Source organism: Aythya ferina (genome assembly GCF_964211825.1).
Source record: "Aythya ferina genome assembly, chromosome: 14".
Taxonomy (NCBI): domain Eukaryota; kingdom Metazoa; phylum Chordata; class Aves; order Anseriformes; family Anatidae; genus Aythya; species Aythya ferina.
This window is the reverse complement of record NC_140312.1, coordinates 6,118,313-6,142,901: the sequence shown is the minus strand read 5'-3', so window position 1 is coordinate 6,142,901 and position 24,589 is coordinate 6,118,313. Positions and strand designations below refer to the sequence as shown.

At 49.9% G+C, this 24,589-nt stretch overlaps 1 protein-coding gene across 1 annotated transcript in view; it reads left to right on the top strand.

Annotated features, from left to right (window-relative positions):
- The window catches only part of FAT2 (FAT atypical cadherin 2), a 55,030-nt gene that overhangs the window by 5,151 nt on the left and 25,290 nt on the right, over positions 1-24,589 (top strand). The window contains exons 2-9 of the mRNA XM_084535671.1: positions 6,708-9,993; positions 10,392-10,706; positions 17,081-17,142; positions 18,026-18,337; positions 18,927-19,137; positions 21,497-21,636; positions 23,074-23,349; positions 23,772-23,982. Coding sequence (XP_084391797.1) covers positions 6,729-9,993; positions 10,392-10,706; positions 17,081-17,142; positions 18,026-18,337; positions 18,927-19,137; positions 21,497-21,636; positions 23,074-23,349; positions 23,772-23,982 — 4,792 coding nt within the window. The 5' untranslated portion in view covers positions 6,708-6,728. The remainder of the gene's footprint in view (positions 1-6,707; positions 9,994-10,391; positions 10,707-17,080; positions 17,143-18,025; positions 18,338-18,926; positions 19,138-21,496; positions 21,637-23,073; positions 23,350-23,771; positions 23,983-24,589) is intronic.

The following is a 24,589-nucleotide window of genomic DNA, read 5'->3' as shown; positions in this document are numbered from 1 at the left end:
GCCTCGCAGACGAGCTCCTGGAGGCTCACAACAGTGACAGAAACCTCAGCTATGTGACACGCCGAAGCCAGGCTCCCTGGCATCCTCACAGAGAACTGGCTGGAAAGCACACACTGTGGGTGGAAAGGGGACAGGAGAAAGCCTTTGGCATTATGTGCAAGGTGTTCCCTTGCACGTGACAGAAGATGGCTTGGAGGTGAAGATGTGTAGGACCTGCTTGCTTTGATGAAGGAGCAAACCAGGGCAGCAGGCAGAGCACCAGCACATGGCCAAAGCCACCAGGATGGGGCAATGGGTCCCCACGAGAAAGGGGTGAGCTGGTTGGGGGAGGCACCGTGGAGGAAGGTCCCTTACAACCAGCCTGGAGCCCAGAATCCGACCAGGGGTGACCACCAGCTGGGGGGACAGACAGACCTTGGGACCGAGCACCCTGCTGTGCTCTGCTGCCAGCACCAATCGTGGTCCTGGTGGGATCCCTCACTGGCCAAGGCAGAGCAGACCCCAGCAGTGCCACAGCACCTCGGAGTGAAGCAGCGTGTGCCCACCCTGCAGCCAGCAGCCCGACCAGACAAAGGGCTGTCCCAGCACCAGCCTGGGGCCCGGACCACGCCACCCAGCTCAGTGACTCACTGGCTTCCCCACAACTCCCTCCGGAGTTTCCATTCCTCCAACACCCCTGGGAAGCTGCTCGCCCAAGCTCCCCGTGGTACCTGAGCTCCCCAGGGTCAATGCGCTTGCCTGGTCCAGCAGGTAGGTGATGGGGTGAGCATCTCTGTGGTGCTTGTAAGGCTGCATCCATCCTGCTCTGGAGTCCTGTGTGAATCTGGTAGTCCAAGCGAGAGCTGCTGCTCCATCGTGATGTAGCCCTGGGTTGTAAGCACCTGCACCAGGTTTTAAATGATCAGCTGCCTCACTCCAGGCTGTTTAGAAAACTGGAAACAATTTCCAAAGGTCTATCCAAGCTATTTGGAGATTGGAAAGGTGAGATGGGGAAGAAACAGCTTGGCTGTGCCCTTGTGAAATCTGCAAGTCCAGCAAAAAGCTGTGCCCACACGAGTGCAGTCCCTGAGCAGGCTGCTGCAGAACTGTCCTGCCAACGCCAGCCCTTCCAAAACCATCCACAGGCACTGGAAAACCCTGAGATAAACTAAGGAAGGGAGCACCATAACTTCAGGGACAATTCACATTAGTTTTCTGGCCCTGTGTCGTACCTCCAGGATGCGTTTCTCCTGCTTCGCTGCAAAACCAAGCTCAGCGCAACCAAATCCAGAGCCCTAAGGACAGAGCCTAGCCTGGGCTCAGCACCCCACTGAGAGAAATGCTGCCGAGAACATGGGAACGGCTCCGTGCCATGGCTTGGGAAGGGATCAGTTTGTTTGTTTTGCAAAGTCCAAGAGAAACAGTTCAGAAAATACCCAGCTCCCCGCAGAATGCAAACCCCACAGGCCTGGCTTTGTTAGATGCCAATGGGAAACTCAGAAGCTGAGCGAGGCACCAAGAACAGGAGGACCTGATCCCGACAGCATTGCTGCAATGAGGAAAGGACAAGCATTATCAAGCACCAGCCCCCGAGCAATGTGTACACGGGTTATTTTACTGCTGGGAATCGGGATGTCTCACAGACAGCCCAGCACCTGCACAACAAGCGGAGTTTTCAGTCGGTGACTTTCCAATGTGAAAAACCCCACGGACTGCTTTCTGATCGACCCTACTCAAAAGGTGGCCATGAGGAGATTGCCCTGACCATGGCTGAGCCTCTTCTGCTCTGTTACCACCAATGCAGGGGAAGACAGAGTCCAAACTTCCACTCACTTTCCCAAATCCTCATCCCAAAATCTTATAGGACTTGCGTCCTGCACTCTCCCTCTATTCCCCTATGACCACCAAATTTCAGACCCACCCCTGAGCTGCCCCACTGCTGGTTATTAGAACAACCAGACACAGCTCCCTTCTCCCCCAGCTCTAGTGCTGGGAGCCTCCAAGGTGTTGGTGTGCTCAGGGATGGTTTGGGTTGGTATTTACGCCAGGTGGGAGGTTGTTTTGGTAATGGAGAAACAAAGGAAGGAATGGAAAGAAAAAGCAAAAAGAGAGAGAGAAAGAGAGATAAGAAGAGAAAGAGTTTGGGATGCATGCTGAAAGAAGAGCTGAAGGGAAAGAGTTGTTCTTATTTTCCCATCAAAATTATGACTTTTCTCTGCTCTTCTGATCCCAAAACTTCAGGCCAAGCCCCCACCGCAGCCAGCGAGGGGAATGCTGCTCTTCGTGCATTCGTCTTGTTTTGTGTTTGGGGTTTTGATTGCTTTTAAATGCTCCTCTTGAAGGGAATCAGAAGGTGGGGCCGGGGCCACACCTGCTTCCTGGCAGGCTGCAGCGTTGGGCTGTGGTACAGCCAAAAAACACGGCAGCCCCACTCCCCGGGGCCCCCGGGGTCCGTGCCCCAACCCCGGCCGCTCACCCCGGCCGGCGGAGCCGTGCCCTGCACCGAGCCCCCCGCAGCGCCCGTCCCCGCGGCCACCCCACGCACAGGCTTTGAACCTCGGCGCCGTGTTTGTTCCCTCGTTTCAAGCCAACAGATTGGGGCATGTCTCTGACAGAGGAGCCCAATTTGGATGTTAAATTTAGACGCGCGCTCGGGCTGTGATTAGAGATACACGAGTGTTTACTGGCTCTGCGGGGAGTTTGCATCTACAGGGCTGAGGGCGAAGCCCCTCGAGGCTCTCTGATCCTCGCCTGGTGATTAGGAGAGGAGGCTGAATCACCACCTAATGATGCTCTGGTATTTCCCCCAGTCGGGAGCTTGCCTTCCCTGCCTTGTTCCGTCCCAGCGAGGGGCTTTCTCCAGCACATCTGCCCCCCGTGTGCACCCAGCTCCAGGAGGGCATCGTGCCCAGGAGAGCCATGCAAGAGAGGTGCAAAGATCCTTCATACTTGGGCAAGAAGCAGGATTAGAAGTATCAGATCCCGTGAGATGATGGAGCAGGGCTAGGTGAGGGTATTTAAGTGTCCAGTGCTTGCAGCCCCGAAGCAGGTATGGCCCTTGCCCATGAGTCCCACAGATTGTGCACTGGCAGCACAAGGACATGGGACAGCACAGCTCAGAGGAATGGGCAAAATGTTTCTCCTGATCTACCAGAAAAATATATCACAGGTGGAGTTCTTTTCACCTGGTTCTGACATGGAAATCCTTGAACATCTTTGCAAGTACCCCTGAGCCTGTCCGCACTGCTCCTGCCTGGCTGCCCAGCTCCCACCTCCCTCTGGGATTTTAAGTGCCAATAGATTGATTTTATTCCATTTCCACTTTATATGCAGCTTTTCCCATGCTGCAAGAGTCACAGAAAGCTGCCATGTTTCTGTTAGTTTGTTACGGACATCTGTCAGGGGAGATCCCAACAGGGCTTTCCCTGAGCCAAGGCTGTAGCTCATTGGGTTTGCCCCATTTCAGAGCAATGCACCCCATTTTCCTGCTGAGCTTCACAACAGCTTTTGGAAATGGCCCACTCCCATTTCTGCATGGTTCTGCACTGTGAATGTGGTGTAAGTGATTCCACTTTCTGCCCATAAGCAAAATGATCTATACACTAACAGCTATCGTTCTGTCATCGTTAGAAGCTGTCCTTGTAAGCTCTAGATCCAAACAAAAATGAAGCTGCTAGAGCTGAAGGTTGGTATGTGGAAAAAGAGAAGGGGATCTGCAAGGCCATCTCCATCTGTTATGAGGCAGTGGGCAGAATCAAGGTGCTGGAGAAACCTTGATTTAATGGGCCACACCACTTTTTGAGACAAATAAGAGGCAGTCTGATAGCTGAGCTTGTATTCCAGGTGCTAGTTAACATGTGGACAAGCTGGAGGGACCTTGAGCACATCAAGAGAGCAAAAATATCAGCATGCGTTTTACGAAATTCTGCTGCTCCATCTGCAAACGTGGGCTTGTGCAGAGCTGCACAAATAGTGACAGGATTTCCTCTGGTACAGAAATTGTCCAGGCAGATACATATGCAGTAGTCGAGGTGATGAAATTGGACATCTCAGAGCACAGGCAGGTGCTGGCAGGGGGCACGAAGGTCTCTGTGTGCTAACGTTAGGGCTTTGGGCATGGGGCCTGCTGCAAAGAGAAACTGTAAGACTTCAAGAGCTGATAGTGATGTCTACTGGAAAATTCTCCCTAAATTTTGGCCGTGCCTTTCACTTTTTCAGATTATTTCCAGAGGAAATGAGGCTTCTGCCTCGTGCCCTGTGTGTGTAGTAACTCTCCATCCTTCATAATAACTGCTGAAGCCATTGATTGCCTTCAGCCCAACTTGTAATTGAGAGCAAAGCTCTCAGAAATATGAGGTCACGACAGGTTTTGCAAAATAATTAGCTGGACAGAGGAGTAAAAACCCCACAGAGGAAAAAAAACAGCAACCTGAGCGAAGCCCTTCTTAGATGTCAGGAAATCTACAGGCAACAGTCAGGTTAAGGACATTCCAGGAGAGATTAAGAAGAAAGTTTGCATCTTGTTAAATGCCAGAAAACCCACTCCTTGCTCAAGGTTATCCTCCCATATTGAATTGCTGGTGCCCAAGAAGGCATGTGCTCCAGCTCTGGCTTTTCTTGTGGTTGTGCAGTTCATAACGTCTCTGCCTTGTGGGTTCTCTGATGTCTTATAAGAGATGAGTTCACACTGCCATTTCAGTACAATTGAATTAAAAAGTCAATTAGCCCAGATACAAAGCGATCGGCTTCATTAATTCGCCTGCTCATGGAACAACACTGTATTTTTGTTGCTGTTTTATCCTGCTGTCTTATTCCACTCTGAATTCTATGTGACTTTTCCTGCTCCCCAGTCCTAGCAGACACGCGCGCACGCAGCATGCATACACCTTCTTTCCAGGTTCAGCAGTTGAAAATGTTGGAAGGGAGCAGCTCTAGGCAAGTCCCTACACGCAGCAAAACTCTTAAGCGCGGTTAAGTAACGAGCAGATCTTTTAAGAACATGGTTTTCAACTCCTCAGAAGGAACAGCGTGCCTTTCTGGATGAGCTTGCACAGTCCTCCACGTTTTTCTTCGTATGCTGTGCGTTTGTGACTGTGCTGTATTTCCTATAAGTGAAATGACGTCATCACAAAAATGAGTCCGAGGTGTTTTTTTTTCAGTTATGGCAAATCCAAATTGCATTAACTTGTCTGGAGCTCTGATAGTTTCCTAGAGACAAAGGCTTCAACTCAGCTTGAGACCATTTGTTGCAAATGAATGGCCACGGCAGGGAGATTGCTGGATGATTGGCACCTACTTACTAAGGAAAATGTGATTGGAAGGGAGCATCAAATTTACAGCTTTGTATTTATCAGTAATTAGCTATCTCAGTGAGAGAATATGACACAGATTGCTAGTTAGGCTCCAATAATTTGTTCCTAACATTCGACTTGACTTCTAAACTAAACTAGTTCTGGCTTTTAAAGAGATGAGTCTTGAAAAAGTGTCTGGAAAAACAAGTCTTCCCTGTTTCAATTAGGAATGTGCCAAATGACTGGCAGGTACTTGATATATAATTTAAATTTAAAAGAGGAAGAAACAGTTCTAGATAAAGATCTTCAGGGATATCTAGGGGAAATATATGCACCTATATTTAGCTCATCCCTGGCTTCAACCCCTAAATGCACACACAGCAGCACGCACTTAGCTTTTCAAAAGAACAGGCCTTGATCCTTTAACAAGCCCAGCAAAGCTCACTAATAAAGTTACAACCTTGTTATTCATAGATGTGCTCCCCGGTTCCCTCTGTGACATCAGACTCACGTCTTTGATACTCCATATTCACAGAGATAAATCACAAAACCACAGACTTTCACGAGTTGTTAGAGAGGGAAGGAAGCTGATGGCGGGTGGTCATGGATGACAGGAATCCTGACCCTGGGGCTTTGCCATGAGAAGGAGGAACCAGGGAAATTACTCAGCAACTGACAGAGACATGGTGAAAGTGTCTTGCTAGAAAACTGCTCTTTCAAGCAATGCAGATGTTCCAACCAGAGACAGATCTAAGAATTAGAAAAAGGTTTTGGTAATTGTGATACAACTTGACTATGAGCTCAACTAGAGTGGGCAAAAAGGCCTCATGCTGTAGGGCTGGCTGATAAGAAGGAATTTGTACAACATAGCAGGGCATATCTACTGGGAAAAGGAGGAAAGATTGCTGTAGGAGGAGAAGAAAGGGAAAAACAAGCCACAGGGAGAGACATCAAGTCACAGTTGGTGTGTAAGCTCTCGAAAATATTTTGCAAGAACTTGTGTGGAGAGAGAAGTTAAGATGTAGAAGGGAAGATGGAGAAACAGATTGGAGGTGAGGTTTGGGTTGGGGCTGGGCAGTTCAAATATGCTGTTTGACTAGGGAGAAGGCAGAACTGAAGGGGGGTAGAAACGATATGCAGAATAGGAAATCAGCTTGATCATGACATTTCACAGAGCATTTCACATGGCATGTCACATTTTTACTATGAGGGCAAAACTTTAAGGAAAAAAAGTGAGAAGTCCTGGGGGGGACAGACCTCTCACTGGGACAGAAGGAAAAAAAAAGAACTGAGCTACCAACCATGCTGGCAAAGGTCAGGGTAGAGACAGTACAGATGTGAAGACTGAGACTTTTCCTCTAGCACACTGGCCTTAATAAAAACGCCTCTCTTCTATACTTGCCAGAATTACCCATGTTTTTCTTTTAACCCCTGCAGGACCTGAAGAGACACCACACCATGGAAATCATTACCAAGAGGCACTTCCTGAGTTTTGCTGTTTTACTGGTGCACTGCACGGTCCGTGAGGCAAGCTGTGAGAAAGGCAACACGTCCCCTCTGCACTTCACCCACTTCTTCTACAATGCCACCATCTACGAGAATTCAGCTCCCAAGACCTACGTGGAGAGTTACGTCAAGATGGGGATTTACAAGACAGACCCCGAGTGGGACATCAGATACAGAATAGCTTCTGGGGACACCACTGGTCTCTTCAAAACAGAGGAACATGTAATTGGGGATTTCTGCTTCTTGAGGATAAGAACCAGGAGCAGCAACACAGCACTTTTAAATCGGGAGGTCAAAGATAGTTATATGTTGATAATCAAAGCCACAGAGAGCACTTTTGCCTACGAAGCCTGGGCCAAAGTCTTGATCCATATTCTGGACAGAAATGACTTGAAACCTCTCTTTTCACCCCCCTCCTACAAAGTGTCCATCAGAGAAGACACTCCTCTGAAAACAGTGGTCAGCACGCTCAGTGCCACGGATGCCGATGCTGGCCAGAATGCGGAGTTCTACTACTCCCTCAACACCAAGTCAGACCTATTCACCGTCCACCCCACCACGGGAGCAGTTATGACCATGGGCAGGCTGAACAGCACCCATCGAGGCAGGCACCACCTGCAAGTTTTGGCTGTGGACAGAATGAGGAAGATCACAGAGGGGAATGGCTTTGGGAACCTGGCTAGTCTCACTATCCAAGTGGAGCCATCTGCCAGGAAACCCCCCTCCATCTCCACCGTGAAGGTGACGCCTCCCGACTCAGCTGAAGACTTGCTCTATGCAACCCTGTCTGTAGAAAGTGGTGACTCGGAAGCAGGAATAGATTCAGTTGACCTTGTGGATGGAGATCCAGGCAGGCATTTCAAAGTTATCCCATCCTACTTCGGGAGCACAGAGTTCATGATTGTGTCAACCAAAGAAGTCAACTGGCTACTCTACCCCTTTGGTTTCAACCTCAGTCTGCAAGCCAAGGACAAGAGCAAGCCACCACTTTTCTCTCCTGTTAGAGTTATACATATACCTCCTGCCAAGTATGTCTCTGCCAGGTTTGAGAAAGAAGTGTACCGGGTCCAGCTCAGTGAATTTTCCCCAGCTGGAAGCCAAGTTGTAATGGTGAAGATTACACCAGTCTTCCCAAATCTTAAATATGTTTTGAGACCCACTCCTAACAGCACAAATTTTAAAATCAATCCTCACACTGGGCTGATAACTTCTGTCAGAGCAATGGACTTCCATGAACAGTCTCATTTTGAACTTGAAGTTACAACCACTAACAGCCATACATCCACAACTGTTTCCATTGACATCATTGACTGCAACAATCATGCGCCAAGTTTTAGTCAGTCTTCATACCGGGGGGCCTTTGATGAGAACGCTCCTCCTGGTACCAGTGTCTTAACAGTAATGGCTACAGATGAAGATGAAGGAGACAACGGCTTTGTAACCTACACCATAGCCAACCAGAAATCAGTCCCCTTTGTCATCGACCCGTATTCTGGCATCATTTCCACCTCCAAGTCGATGGACTATGAGTTGATGCAGAGATGGTACCATCTGCGAGTGTGGGCATCAGATTGGGGCTCACCTTTCCGTCACGAAACAGAGGTGTACGTCTCCCTCGTGCTCAACAATGTCAACGACAACGCCCCTGTGTTTGAGAAGGCAAGCTGCAGTGGCAGCATCCCCCGGGATTTTCCTGTCGGGAACCCTGTGGCCACGGTCTCTGCAATCGACAGCGATGAGCTGCAGCATATCAAATACGAAATCAAGTCTGGCAATGAGCTACGGCATTTTGAATTGAATCCCATCTCTGGAGTAATATCCCTCAGAATATCTCTGAGAGATCTTCCCTCTGAACAGCCACTCTTCTACTCTCTGAAAATAACTGCAACAGACGGAGAGAACTATGCTTTGCCGACATCTGTAAATATCACTGTGGTCAGCCAAGGTCTCCCAGTCAAAATGCAGTGTGAGGAAACAGGAGTACTGAAGCAACTGACAGAGACTATCATACACTCCATTGAGTCTCAGTCCCAAGGCCATGGGCAGGATGACGAAACTTCTCTGAACTTGCACCTTATAAACCATAACGCTCCCAAATTTGATGACAGCTTTCCACGATCTATTGATATCATAGAGACTGTTCCCATCAACTCAACTATTGCAGACCTTTCAGCTGTTGATCCTGATACTGGTTTTAATGGGAAACTGGTCTATGTGATCTCGGATGGAAATGATGACAGCTGCTTTACCATTGACCTGGAAACGGGTCTCCTTCAAGTCCTTACTCCTTTAGACCATGAACGAACCAGCTTTTACATTCTTAACATTACTGTGTACGACCTTGGCACACCACAAAAATCATCTTGGAAACTGCTGGCTGTGAATGTGTTGGATACCAATGATAACACTCCTAAATTCCCACAGGGTGCCTACTGGGTGGTGGTACCTGAAAATGTAGCAACAGGGACAACAATAGCTCAGCTGAAAGCAGAAGATGCTGATACAGATGATAATGGGAGGGTAAAATATTCTCTGCTAACCCCCACTGACAAGTTTGCCATTAACAGTGTCACTGGAGAAGTGACAGTCACGGGTGCACTGGATAGAGAATCGTGGCCCTGCTACGTGCTGAAAATCGAAGCCAGGGACCAGCCCAAAACTGGCTACCAGCTGTTCTCCGTTACGGATCTCACCGTGACTCTGGAGGATGTGAATGACAACACCCCGCAGTGCCTGCCAGCCCTGAACAGTGTGAAGGTCCCAGAGGACCTGCCTGTAGGAACCATTCTCCTCTTTCTGGAGGCTTTTGACCCAGATGCTGGCTCTGGGGGAGAGGTGAGGTACAGCCTCATTAACGACGAGGAGATGATGTTCCATGTGGATAAGCTGACTGGGGCGCTCCGGTTAGAGAAGGAGCTGGACTATGAGAAGAAGGACTCTTACAATCTAACCGTGCAGGTCAGTGACAGTGGGAAGCCCTTCTCTCGCTCTTTCCTCTGCCACCTGGAAGTGAACATCCTTGATGTCAACGAGAACTTGTACCCACCACGCTTTGCCTCCTTTGTCTTCAAAGGCTGGGTGCAGGAGAACAGCCCCGAGGGCACATCAGTGATGATGGTCACAGCAAAGGATATCGACAAGGGGAAAGATGGAGAGGTTCAGTATTTCCTCCGAGAGGGCACTGGCCTGTCCATCTTCCGCATTGAAAAGGACACAGGTAATGCAGCTTGGTTTCAGGGTGCAACTCAAGGGCTTAAATCATGTGTTTTGTTTTGCTTTATTATTTATTTTTATTTTATCCAATGTATTCAAATCCTCCCACTTTGTGCAGGGATGTACAATGTGCCTCCCTGTGTATGGGGAGGAACGAGCATGGCTTGTCTGCTCTCCCTCAGAATACCCAGGCCTTCGTTTTCACTCTTGTACCAAATTACCCTCAGCTCAAGCAAGCCCTCACCTTCCACACAATCTCATATCCATGCAAGGCTGGTGCCAAGGTTCGTATCTCCAGCAAAAGCCAGCAGGCAGAGCAGAGACACAGACTGGTCTGGCATTAAGGATAAAGTGATCTGAGTGCCCTCGATCCCTCACAAGCCCTGTCTGTCATTCCTCTAGGCACCATCCGGACCATCGGACCACTCGACCGAGAAGGGACGTCTCACTACTGGCTGACAGTGCTAGCTCTTGACCTGGGAACAGTTCCTCTGTCTTCTGTGACTGAAATCTATATTGAAGTCACCGATACCAATGACAACCCACCTCAGATGTCCAGGCCTGTCTTTTATGCCTCTGTGATGGAGAATTCCCCACCAAACACATCTGTCCTTCAGCTCGATGCCTTAGACCCTGACTCCAGCTCAGAGGGAAAACTGACTTTTCACATCCTAACTGGAAATCCTCAAGGACTCTTCACCATTAACCTCGTTACAGGTAAGACTGACCCGACTCGGCATTGGTTTTTGAGGCTTTCAGGTGCCCAAAGGATGTTTCATATTCAATATAAAGAGCCCACAGAGCTGCATTGTCATCCCTTCCTTCTGCAGCAGAAGTCCCAGTCTCCAGATACACGGTGTGGGGAGGCTCACAAATAAAACCCTCAACCTGAAGGCTGCTATTTGCTCTTAGAGTGACACAGATGTGCTGTTTCCAAAGTCCTGCACACAGTGAAGGAGCTGTGTTTAACATTCCCCCTTATAAACAACTGGCCTACTGCACAGCCTGAGCCAGCAAACACCCTTCTGGAGGTGACTATTTGCTCCTGGGACAGAGCAGGGCAGGATTAATAAAAATGAATCCCACTGCATTTAAAAGCTCCACCCATCCTCCGGCACAATTAGCGTAGTTAGTACAGTAAGCCTCTTCTGCCATCTTCCTAGACTGTATCTTTCATCTGAGGATTAATTACCAGATCTTTCAGAGCCATCAAAAACCCACTGATGTTTGGTGTAAACAGCTTCCTCAAACTATCCCAGCAGTGCTGACATTGGGCCAGTCTGGCAGGGAAAGCTGCGCCATGCCCTTCGCTCCATCAGCTCCTGCGAGGAGAGGGAAGGGAGGGCGCAGAGCCTCACTTTGGGAGAGGATTAATTGCATGACTTTGATCTCTTGCGGGTGATAAAAGCAGTTCACCTACTGCAGCGGGAGAGCAGCCTGCTCTCAGATGGGAAAGGAGCTGGGCGCACAGAAAAAGGCTGGTGCAGCTCTCGGTTACATGCTCCCTGGTGGCTTTCTGGCAGTCCTCTACAGCTGGATGGGAGGAGGGTGTTAAGAAAGTAATTGTTATGCTGAAATGCTGAAATCCTTCTGGTTGCAAGAGATTTGTAGGGTGTCTGTACGTGGCACCATGTGGATACAGATGGAGATGTCAGCTGCACCTCTGCCACCCCCAGTCAGAAGTCTTTTAGCCAGGTCAGGGCATTGCTCTGTATCTGTCCTTCCCACAAAGCCCAAATAAATGTGGACAGCTCAGCCCTGTGGACAGCTTGCACAAGTGCTGGGTTCCTGCTTGCACCCATCACCCTGCAGGACATCCAGCCTTCTCCATGCTCTCAACAAGGAAAACTTTCACCCTGGTGTGAGCGCAGCCCCACAAAGCCAGGAAAAGACGAGCGGCACTGGCAAAATTCGAACATCTGCGAATGAGACGCCTCACCTCTAAGCCAACCCTTTAATTCCCATCTTAGACAAAAAAAGCTCTGTTGGGTGTGAGTCACCTCCCATCCATTTCTCTCTACAGTCAGGTAATTTGCATGTGAAGAGTGATACGTTTGTCAGTCCGTAAGAAACTCAGGAGCTGATCTTATCTCTTGGCCAGTTGCTGGAGGTCTCTTCTTTAAACCCTGAGCTTGGAGGTTGTTTAAGGACCTGCTTCCAAGCCTGATGAGGATTCATTTTTCCTTTTCTTTGCATGTGTTATCCAAAAGAACAAATGATTACCTGCAAACGTTGGCATAAACTGAGCAGTTTATATCCTCGTGCTTACAGTATCTAAAGAGAAGTCATCTACTACTCCTGCCAGAAAAAATATCACAGCTTGTCTAAAGTTCTGAGCTGCAGGCAGCTTATTGGAACCCCTGTGATATTTTTGTTTTGCAGATAAGGACATGCTAGTTGCTCCATTAAGTAGAATAAAAATATAATCTTTGGTCTCGGCCTGGTGTTGGCAGATGAACCGCTGGTGTTTCAGTTTCTGGTCATTCATATCAGTGCAGGGCTGCATTCAAAAAACAGTTGTCCTAGTGAAGTGCTAATGAAAGGAATTATTTTTAAACAGGAAAAGAGAGAAAGCACTGCAAGTATCTGAGCACTGCAGTGCTGCTAGAGCACTGGGGTTTATTCTGGATTTTTAGTTAGGACATATCTTTTGTTGTTCAAATGCAATAAATGTATCTCTTGCCTTATTAGCTAGAGGAAACCATCATGAAGAGACTCGTTAGCAGCTCAGTTCCTGAGATGCCCGAGGTCTGTATGACCCAGCTCCCCTGGGAGCTCCCCCTAGGAGCCCCTTGGCAGAGAGATAGGAGGGGAAACTTGTTCTCATCGTGCGCACTGAGGGAATTCAGGACCCGACTGACTCCTGCAACAAGCATGTCTACACCCAGAATAACCCTGCAGAATAGCCCGGGATAATTATTGAGGGCATGGTGCCACACTGCTGCAAGTAACCTCTTTCTGCTCCTGGAGCCAGCTCGTTCTTCATTTGATCCAGGATCCCAAGAGGAGGGTGGGCTGACCAGCGGAGACAGACCCAGCAGGGACCCTTCTCCTCCTGGGGCCTTGGCAGGACACAAGAACAGCCACGACAACTGTCCCCAGCAGGGCTGGGCTCCTCCAGCAGCCCTGAACCACCACAGAAGGGCTCTAAGCTCTTCCAGCTCTCAGTTCCCTCAAGAGGGTGGAGAAAAAGAGGGAAAATAAATGAAAGGCTAATGAGAAGAGGGAATAAAACTGCGCAGCGAGATGAAAGCTTTCTGCCATGGGCGATGGAATCTCTCCAGCCCAGCCTGGCAGATGGTGCAGAGCAGCTTTTATGGGAGACAGATAGAGAGATAGAGAGATAGATGGAGAGATGGAGAGAGAGTTGGGTTCGGGGTATTTTGCTGGAAAAGTTTTCAGCTTGTTTTGTGCTGGGTTTGAGTCCCTGATGCGAAGCAGCAAGTTCCAGTCCAAACAGGATTGGGAGGAATGAGGAGACTGTGGCAGGAAGAGTCAGGATGAAGCCATTTCTCCTGCTGAAAGGCTGTCTGGAGAATCCTTTGCCTTGGACTATTCACCTCCAGCTCCTACCTATTGCTTGTCCTGGTGCTTCTCCTGCAGTGTCCGTGTCCACAGGCTTCCCAAGGCTGCCTGTTGTTGCCTGCATTGCTCTCCGTGGAAGATCACCCCAACACAGCCCTGAATGTGAGGGCTGGCTGCACTGCTGCTGCCAGAGCCATGTACCACAGCTCCAGTGCAAAGCCAGCTCAGAACAAAAAGGGAGGTGATAGGAGAGAGCAGAGAGTGTGGAATGGAAACAGGAGTGGGACAAGAAAAAGAGGATTTAAAGGGAACAGCCTCTTCCCTTCCCCAGCTCCTGTGAAAGCCTTGTTGCTTAAAAACCTGATTCTGGCTATTTTAACTATTTGAGATTTTCCTCCCTGCAGCCAGGGCGGGGGGCCAGCAACCTCCACCCCAGCTCTGCTCTTGCCAGCAGAAGTTATTACTCTTTTTTGTTCCCTGACAACAACGCACTGTTAATTTTGCTGCTCCTGTTCCAACACGACCAGCTTTCCTCTCTCCCCTTTCCAGGCAGCGAGCGGGAGAATCGCAGACAATCTTTCCCATTGCTGCATGTAGATAGGTGCTAGGGCAGGGCTTGAGCCTGGCTGCATGTAAGCAGGAGAAAGGATCGTTTCTGGACCTCCAGGTGAGCACTGAGCTCAGGGAGTCGGCCAAGTGCAGTCAGGACCCTCAGCAGTTTTGTTCAGCCACCAGAAGTCCCATCAGAAACCTTCGGGGCCATCTATGTGAGCACAGACAGGACACCCACTCTGGCTGCTGCTCTCTAGAGAGGCAGGGATTGTGCTGACAACACACAGGTGCACACACCAGAACACTCTCATTAAAAACTGAAGGGCACTTCCCAGGTCCTTGCAAGGGGCAGCAGGAGGAAGGGAGGAACTTTTTCCCCAGGCCACAAAAGCTGTCAGCAGTTTTCCTTAAATAATGGTTTCTGCTTCCATTTGAGCCCTCCGGCCTCACAGGATGTATAACCAAGCAGCAACAAATAGAAGTAAGCATGAATTCCAGCTGGCTTCTCTCGAGCACCTCGTCTGATCCCCGTCTCCCTGTCTCTGGGCGCTCAGCCGCCACGGGAGCACCGCGGGCAGGTTGTGCATGGTGGCAGCCCTGTGTGGGAATGGGAGCGATGAACCCTTAACCACGAGGGGTTTCTGACCTCATGGCAGAGCTGTATCCACCTCTGGGGAGCAACTGGGAGCTGCAGTTGGGCTTGGGGTGAGGGACAGAGGGATTTTGGCTGGGGTCTGGCGGAGAAGCCAACCCTTTGACTTGTGGTCACCAGATAGGAAGCTAAACCCCAAAATGCTGACAGGGTTATGGTACAGGTACGTGATGGAGAGCAGAGACAGCTCTTGCTTCCCAGCAGATCTGAGCATCCTACGTAGACGCTCAGGATAACCATTAAGCCCCAGTCCACCTGCCATCACAGTCCTTCTCCAGCTATAAGAATCTCAGCTATGATCCTGTTTCTTTCATTTTTATTGTTAGGTCACAGAAGAATTTCAGGGTGTGGCCAGGCAGATCCAAATAATCTCTTTAGAGTGGTTTAAGTTCCTTCCATCAGCTGGCATGCAGTAACCAAGTGCACACTTGGTATTAGTCTGTTGCAACTGAATTTTGCAATCGGATAAACTGGAAGTGTCCGCAGTATCCCCACAGGTACTGGGTGGCTCCATTGGCGATATCCAGCTACATGCCCTATGGACTTGTCAGGCCAAAATCATGAATCATTCCCTGAAGTTGCTGAGTTTCAGACTTCGCTCCCTGCCCTCTCCAGCCTATTGGCAATGTGGACTGGAGCATCACAGATCTCAGCAAACCGCTGCTGTGATTCCCTATTTAGGCCCCCACTAAGAGAATATTTCCATGCACATCAAGATTTTTTGCTCCTGTTGGAGCCCTTCCGCCTCTCACGAGCCTGGGAAGAATTCAGGAGCTCCCCAGCCAATGTGCTCCCAGGCCACTGCCGAGTCCTCGTCACCTGCCAAAATGTCAGAAGGAAGAGGAGAGAGAAAAAAAATCCATGACATACGTGCAAAAAGAGCCTTTCAAATCTTCTTGTCGTAGCACATTAAGGAGTGTTGATTTATGATTGTAAAGGCATCAAATAAATGTTTAGTGCAGCGCCTGGTGCCAAATACGAATAATTTGAGAGAACAAGTGGAAACGGTTAATGATAGCCTTGTTCCAAGCAGCTGCTCCTCACTCCCTCCTTCAGCTGCCCGATGTTTCCTGCAGCCGTTTGGAATGTTCTCCTGCCCATCATGCTTAAACAGCAACACACCAAAGAGCTATGATACAACTGAAAACAATATTGTTAATTAAAACTTTTTGGCTTTGGACCAGACATGAAAGTTGAGAGGGGTTCACGCCACTCTGATCTGTAAGCCCTTCAGGATGCACAAGCGCACGTGCTCACACCGCTGCAAGTGCCTCCCATGCAAAGCATTTCCCAGCAGTAAGGGTCTGCATCACTGCTGGTGCTTGGCAGGAGAATTCACCCTGATTTTTATTTGTGTGAGGAAGCAGGGCTTCCCTGAGTGAGGAACAAATGCCATGGAACAGCAGGAGGTGCAGGGAACGGACAAAAGAATTCATGGGTGTCAGACTTGAGGGCCATCAGAAAATCATGTGTTACATGCATAATTTCCATCGTCTGTAAAATAATTGTGCAAATGGTCTAGAGCCACTTTTCAACAATGGTAAAGAGTCAAGGCATGTGGTGAGGACTATTATCAGACAAGACATGGAAACTCAAACCTCAGCTCCATCCTTTCCACACTTTCGTCTACTCAGCTTAGGCCAAAAAGAGGCAATTATGATGATTTTCATTTAAACTCTACTTTATAAAAGCCATATTTTCCCTCCTGCATCTAGCCTATTCCCTGCAGTTAAACAATATTTATTTTTTAGAAAACCCTCAAATCTTGCAGGTGTTAGGGGACTGACCCCATCTCTCAGCAAGGGTTAAATAATGCACCGACATTACTATCAACAATGTACCTTATTTTTAGCCTCAATGCATTTGTTCTAGAGGTAGAAGAGAGGGTATTTCCCAAGACAGACGGCAAAGTTTTGTCAAAACACTGTAAATTACAAAGAGCAAGGTTCAACACGGGGAAAATAGGAGTTGAGACATGTTAAGAGGCCGAACTTGTGCCAGTGCACGCAGAACGTTTCTGACTTAGAGGCATAAGAAAGGCTTTGTTTTCACCGGCCTGCAGCCTTTCTCACCAAGTGCCTCACCACAAGGTCTTCACACCCCTCAGCTGAGGTGGGCATCGGGTGGGTGACACATCCCTCGGGGTCCCTGCAGGCAGAGGAGGGAGAGCAGCCCCTCCACCCAGCGAGCCGCATTGACAGATGCTCTCTGCGGGTACCTGTTGTCTCCTCTGACCCCAACAGGAGCAAGGAACAGCCCTGCTAGGCATGCTCACACTGGGCACATGGGGATTTGATCAGCCCTTGTTCTCCTTGGACGCTGAGTCTTGAAGCTCAAAGGTGGTTTTTTTTTTCCTTGGCAGGTCTGATTTCTACAACTTCGCGGCAGCTGGATCGAGAATACAAGGCTGAACATATCCTAGAGGTGGGTAATGATGATTGTAATTAGCTTTATTTACTTACAAGTGTATTAAGTCCTCAAAGAACTTTCCTTGCAAGTTGGAGCACAGAGAAAGAATCTCATCCCATCAGCTCCCAACTGCTGGGAAACTTAATTAAATGGTGTGCGTTGCCGTAAGAGACAGCTGCAGCAGGACTGCAGGGTTTATTATTTCCTTGCTGAAGACTGGAGCAAAAGGCCTGTTCTGGAAGCTGTGGGAATGTAGGAAGAGGGCTGGAATTGTCCTCTAGCAGGATGGATAATAAATTGCTGAAGAAAGAGGAATCCACCGTCATTTATCTCGCTGTACCGAACATCATTCTGTAGCTTTGCACTGCCTGCCCCCATCCCTAGCCGCTACAAGCCATAGGTATCTACATTATAGGGATCTCAGGGTGTTTCAGGCTGTCAGGGTGATTGAGGATAAAACATTTCTGTCTGCAGCGCAACAAGCTGGGAGCATGCACAGGCACAGCAAAGCAAGGGTGGGCAATAACTTGCTCAGCCGTTGCAATACAGGCTGAGCTTTTTGGTTGTGTGGCCCCTAATGACAATGGCCTGACCTCGCAGTGGGGTCTGACCCACTGTCCTGGCCTCGCAGTGGGATCTGACCCACTCCTTGCCCTACTCACAGCACATGCCATCTACTTGCACAAGCCTTGCAAGGTACAGCCACCAGGTTTTGCTCTGTGGAAAGGAGCAATGTCTGAAAACATTAAGGTACAAATGTAGATCCACGTGAAAACCCTATCATCCTTCAGGATGAGGGAAATAGGTAATGTTCATAACCTTCAGCCTGAAGGCTGGCAGCTCACGGCCAGGGTGACAACGAGCAGCTCTATCACCTTCTCCTTTGGCTTGCTGGCAGGTGGCTGTTTCTGACAATGGGGACCCAGCCCTGAAGTCCACCAGCAGAGTCGTGATACAAGTCCTGGATGCCAACGACAGTCCCCCCACTTTCCCCCACAAGCTCTTCATGGTGCAGCTCCCCGAGAGAGAAGCCTCAGAGACACCACTGCCGGTCTACAGGCTGATCGCTTCTGACCGCGACCAGGGCCAGAACAGCCAGGTCACCTACACCATCGAGGAGGAGGAGGAGGGGATATTCACCATCAACCCCACAACTGGCATGGTGTTCTCCAGGAAGGCTTTTCCTGCCTCCGAATACAACATACTGACGGTGAGAGGAGAGGGAAACAGGGAGTGGGTGGAGAGGGAAGGGAGCAGAAACAGAAAAGATAAAAGAAGGAAAGAGGTGGATGAAATACAGGGGTGGGAGGAGATCTTGTATGAGATAAGGGTGGGCTAGAGAGAGAGAAAGTGGGAGGGAGGGCATGAGAGGTGATGCAGAAGGGAAGAAGCTATAGAAAATTGAGGAGAAGATTGAAATGGACCATCCCATGCGCCATCAGAGATGGACATGGTGATCCACAATCCCATCTGGATGTGGACCCAAACATGAACAGCCCTTGAGTTTCAGGATTAGGGCTCACCCTCTTCTGTGGGTCTTCATGAGCTTTGTGACCCAGGCCCCCGCTGTGCATTCAGCTCGGCAGGCTTGCTTGATGGCCAAGAGGCGTTCGGGTCGCACGGCTCCACCAAGGCCAGAGCACGGCCTACCGGGACCAGATGTATTCTGTGGGACTTTGGGTGCCTAAAATTCCCGGTGGGTGGGAGAAGCAGCTTCCCAGGGGGCTTAAACCACCCCAGTCAGCCCCAGTTCTTGCAGCAGATTGCCAAAACAGCCCTCACCCTGCCTCTCCCGGCAGGTCAAGGCAACGGACGGCGGCAGCCCCCCGCTCTCCTCCCACGTGCGGCTTCACATCAGCTGGGTCGCCCGGCCCGGCCCTTCCTCGGAGCCGCTGGCTTTCGACGAGCCCCACTTTAACTTCGCCGTCATGGAGACGGATCCCGTGAACCACATGGTGGGAGTGATCAGCATCGAGATGGGCCCCAGCCAAGTGTGGTTCAATATCACAGGTGAGGCACAGAGACTGCACACGCACAAGGGTGTCCGGAGCGCTCGCCCCGACTCCCTCGGCTTCCAGGAAAGCTTTCTCACAGACACCGAGAGGTTTTAGCTACACTAGACAAAGCCAACTGTCCAAGGGCTCTGCTTCAAAGTGCAACTATCTAACACACTTTTTTTAACAACATTCTGCCACTTGCCAGTGTTGGAGGCATTCTCTGATGTCTCCCGAAAGGCAGGGCACACCAGACCCGGCTCCTCCTGGGAGCTGAGGGACATTTGGGCTACGGTAAAGCACCCTGTGAGGATCCACGGTGTGTCTGGGTCCTGCAGACAGCTCTGTCTCTGCCTGCCTGCAGAGCCCACGGTCCCACCAAGGAGCTGAGAAGGAAGGGCTCCTCATGGAGCTGGTTGGACCTGCCTGGTGGGGCCATCGCTTCCACCTCGCAGCGTCCTGGGGGTGATGTAGACATGAAACCAAAGTGGCTCTAGGGCCTCCTCTGAGACACGGGATGCCAGGGCAGAGGGGACGTGGGCTGTCACCCCCCAGGGACTCTCATCAGGCAGTGGGCGTGCAGAACTGGTCCTACAAACGAGGGCCAATTGTGCTCAGGTAATTTGGTGTTTTGAAGTGTTGCCCCAATCTGCCTCGCACAGCCTCTTCCTGACATTGCCTGCAGGGCTAGCCCTCGTCAAACAAAGCCTTAATTGGGCGAGTGAATAGCTTTCTCCGTTAGAATGTCAGGGCAGGGATAATGGTGCGTAAATACAATTAAGCAACGGGAGATACAAGGCTGCAAGGAGCAGGCAGTATCAGCGCAAGGCTTATCTGGCAGCAGCAGTGCCTGCGTGGGTTTGCAGCATTAACGACGCCTTCCTCTGAACCTTATCCCATCCTGAACCTGCTGAGCACTTGCCTGTGTGCTCGGTCTCGTCTTTGGTGGTCCCTGGTGCCTGACGTGCCAGTCAGGGTGCTGTTGGTTTGTGTAGCAGAGGAAGAGGACAGGCCCTCATTTCACCAGCTCGGCGTCCCAGCAGCAGGCAGTCAGGCAGCTGAGGCAGAGATCCAGGAGCCCTCAGCTCCATGCTCAAAATCTTGCCTTTCCCAGTCCACCAGGGCTCTGTCACTGGGTTGGTGGTGCTGGCAAAAACATTCACAAAGCAGCATTTTAATGGCTCTCCTTTCCTGGGCTTCCTCTTTCCCTTTGGCACCACGCAGAGGGAACCCTTCTGTCTTCTGTCAGGGAAAGGCATCCATGGGTCCCTCCCTTTTCCTCTGTCTCTGCTTCCTTCTGTCTCCTTCCCAGCAGGAAGGTGCTGCTCCAGATGGCTGGCAACCCCTGCATTTCTCCCGCAAGGGAAGGTGTGTCAATTAACAGCCAGCCAACATTTTCCCAGCTGGTAAGAGCATAAAACAGAATCCAGAGCACCTGGTAGCCAAGAATGGAGGAGCTGAGAGCTGGGATACAGTGGCAGAAAGCTGCTTCTATCTAGCCAAATCTCAGAATGATAGTGGTGCTTCATCTGTGACGGGGAACTAGGGAGCCACCAGCAAGTGAGGTGTGCGAATGGACAGCGTGAGGGGCAGCCTGCTGGTGCTGAGCTGCTTGGGCCATGGTTCCCGGCACTATGGAGCCATCTGCATGGAGGCAGTGGGCTCTGCTCACCCTGCAAGCACCGTCTGCTTCCCCAACTGTTCCAGATCTGGGCTGCTTCAGGAGCTCGCAGGCTCCCAGCCGTGGCAATGAAGATCACTGCTGGCATGCCCATGGTGTCACCTTGAAGTGGAGGCCAGCAGGAGCATTGTTCAGCCCTGCAGGCACCTGCTCCATGTGATGCAGCGCAGCTGGAGGCCTTGTGCAAATAAATCAATGCTCAGGTGTGTCTGTTGCAAATCTAGCCAGGACATCACATGCATATGTGCATCCATTCTCCTCTCCTCCCCCTCATTTTCTCTGATTTCCCTCATCTTTCCTCTCGTACTCCTTTGTCCTTATCCGTTACTACCTCCTTATCCAGCTTCTCCATGTCTTCCCCGTCTCTTGCGTCCACATTTTGTATTGATTTTCCAGATCTGGGGGAAACCTTGCCTATGGCACTGCCTCCAACTAGCTGAGTGCCAGGGGTAAATGCCTACACACCCCCATTCCAGGTGTACTGCCTGGCATGCCACGTATCTCTGTGGCTGGGCGTGAGCTTGGTGTGTGGTTTGTGTACAGTGTCTGGAGGGGAGATCCTCAGCCTTCAGATCTCCTGGCAGCTCCTGAAATCCCTTTGCCATGCAGGTGCTTGTAGCTAGCTCCAGACAGAAATGTAGCTGTAACTCTCCCACCATTTCCTTTTTTATTTTTCATTTCTCTCTTACTTCAGGTGGTGATGATGACATGGATTTTGATATTGAGAAGAGTACAGGTAGTATGGTTATTGCAAGAGCCCTTGATGCAAGGAAAAAGTCAAGCTATAACCTGACAGTAGAAGTCACCGACGGGTCCACTACCATCAAAACTCAGGTAATCCTTTCTGCTTTAGTAGAAACCCATCAAGAATGAATATATGCCAAAGGGAATCTTCCTTCTGATTCCACTGATAAGGTGCCAGGTACAAGAATCTCATTACACCATGATCTATCATTACACAGTGACACAAGTCTTGCACAAGTCCCAGACTAAGATTTTTTTTATGTTGTTGGAAACACAAACAGTCTAGGAAAGCCGCGTCCTTTCCTGCTGATATATAGGGACACAGCTACACCACTGGCCAAGCTGGGATGGCAGCACACACTCAGCCCTCAGCTGCTTGGACCAAATTACAGCATGGCTGGAACAACATACTAAGACGTAAGGTAAATGTGTGTGCAGCTAGGTCATGCTTGGGTCTGTGGGACCACAGCCTGGGACTCGCTGCCTTGTGTAAACCCAGCGCAGACACAACTTCAGGAGGTGAGGTCAGGTCCTGCCCTGTGCTGCTCCAGCACATGGAGCACTAACAGCATAACAGCTCGGAGCTGCCTGGGGCTGAGCGGGGCAAACGCAGAGGTGCTGTGTCCTCGAAGCTGCCACATGAAAACAAGAGCAGGTGAAAGGAGGCACGTTGCTCTCAGGCATGTCCCTGAGCCCCCGTTCCTGTGGCTGCTGAGGTTCACGTATCTTTAGCTACCCTCAGGAGGGGTGTTCAGGGCTTGATCTTTCACCAACCGTTCTCTCCATAACTAAGATGCAGCCAGAAATGCAGCCCTCCCTACTGAGGAAGGCCTAGATCATGAGTCACCCACCAGTGACGCTTATCGTGGGAAATTGGCTGGGGAGGTTTGTGGGGGATGATGAATGAGGAGCGCTTCTGTTCCTGTGAAACGCACTGCTAATGGAGAGCTATCTCAATTATCTTCAGGTATTGCTCCAAATAAACAAACAAAGCCCTGCCTTGCCTGGTGTGCATTCCCTGCCACCTTGCATCTCATCCCCAAGTTTATTTTGGCACTCAAGGCCCCTGGCAGATGTCAGGAAACCTGCTGGTGCAAAACACCCATTGCATGTTCAGGTTTGTTAAAGGAAACAAATTACTACCCTTGCCTGGGACTTCCTCAGATGCAGTCAACAAGTCAGTATGGGGGTGAGGGACAATCAGGGTATGAGACCAAACAGAAGAAACTAGGTGACTTTGCAGCTAGGACTCAGGCAGGCCATTCTCAGAGCTTTGCTCTCAAAGGAGAAGATTTGTCTAAGAAGTGCAGATTGTGAACTTTTATTTTGCATTGCTTCTCCACACACATGAAGAAGGCACAGCAGGGGTTCCCAGTCACCATGGTCCAAGCATTGGAGAGGCTGTGATGGTTACAGGGCTCAGAGCACTGTCCCACCCAAGAGGGAATAGGAGATGAGATTTTGCATGGCTCCATAAATCACTGCTCTCAAGGCTCTGCTGCCCTCACTGTGCTGTCTCCCCAACAGGCCTTTATCCACGTGATTGACATCAACCAGCACCGTCCCCAGTTCCTGGAGAGCCATTACGAGGTGAGGATACCTGAAGATACCCCCTCGGGGAGGGAAATCCTTCAAGTCAGCGCAACAGACAAGGACAAAGGCAAGGGGCTCATCTACACCATTCATGGCAGCGTGGACCCCAAAAGCACAAGACTTTTCCAGCTGGATCCTAGCAGCGGGGTCCTCACAACAGCAGAAGGCTTCAGTTCCCAGCCCATGCCACAACACACCTTAACAGTGATGGTGAGTCCTAGCCAAACCCTGCCAAATCCTTCAGCTTCACCAGGATATACGGGTTGGTGAAAAAACTCAGACTGGTTCAAGTCTTTGAAGGAGAATTTGCCTAGAGTGACAGGGAAGAGGAAAGCAGGGTGTTAAATTTTACTATATAAATCTAATTAACAACATAACCGTGAAATGCGCCCTTCACCCAGCTACTTTCATCAGACAGCCACTGGCTTCTTGTAACAGGAACACAGATAATTGTTAACTTTTGTTTTCAACTCCATGGTTGTGCTTTGGCTCTGAAACTTGCAGGAGGGGCTGGTATCTGTGAAACCCATCAGCCTCTATAAGGGTCCTGACAAAATAGTGGGAGCCAAGTGCACAGAAGACTGCCTGCTCCCTAAGTGTGACCATACCTGCTCTTCCTCCCTGTCATCCAGGTACGGGACCAGGAGGTGCCCATCAAGAGGAACTTTGTTCGGGTCATCATCCACGTGGAGAACTGCAACCTTCACCCCCCGCAGTTCAGCACCATCCATTACGAAGCAGAAGTGCTGGACTCGGCAGCGGTGGGCACAGAGGTTATACAAGTCAGAGCGCTCGATCAGGACCAAGGAGCCAATGCCGAAATCCACTACTCTCTTCAGGCAGGTGAGAGCCATGCAGCAAGGCAGTTTGGGCTATGAGCATGCCTCTGCTTCTGTGCTGTAGCTGGTGGGCAGCCAGCTGTCCAGCTTTCTCTGGTTGTTGCAAAAAAAAACAGCAAACTGCACATTTTTGAGCTGTCATTCCCTTCCTATCCAGAGAAAATCTAGAGCAAGAATGTAATTTCCATGTTATGGAATTTTAGCATCCTTCCTTAAGAAGGCAGTTCAGTGTTGTGTCACTGATCTATGGTAAAATATGACCAGGCAAGTCAGAACAATGTAAATTCTGATCTTCCCATCCATCAGAATGGAGTGAGGGATCACTGCCCAGTATTTAGGCAAAACTACTCACTTTGCACAACTTCTGTCATCAATTCCAACAGTTCTACCAAGAAATACATCCTCAGAAAAGGGGAACAGCCTCTCAGCATTAACTGATTGTCTTTTAGGGTCATACAAGCTCAGTGGGCAGGTATTTTATCATTTACTCTAAAGATTAAGACTTAAATACTTGTGGTTGTGCCACACTGCCTATTTAGCAGGCAAATTCTTTGCAGAAGATAAACCATCCGCCACTCCATCTTTCTCACTGCAATTGAGATCAAGGACTG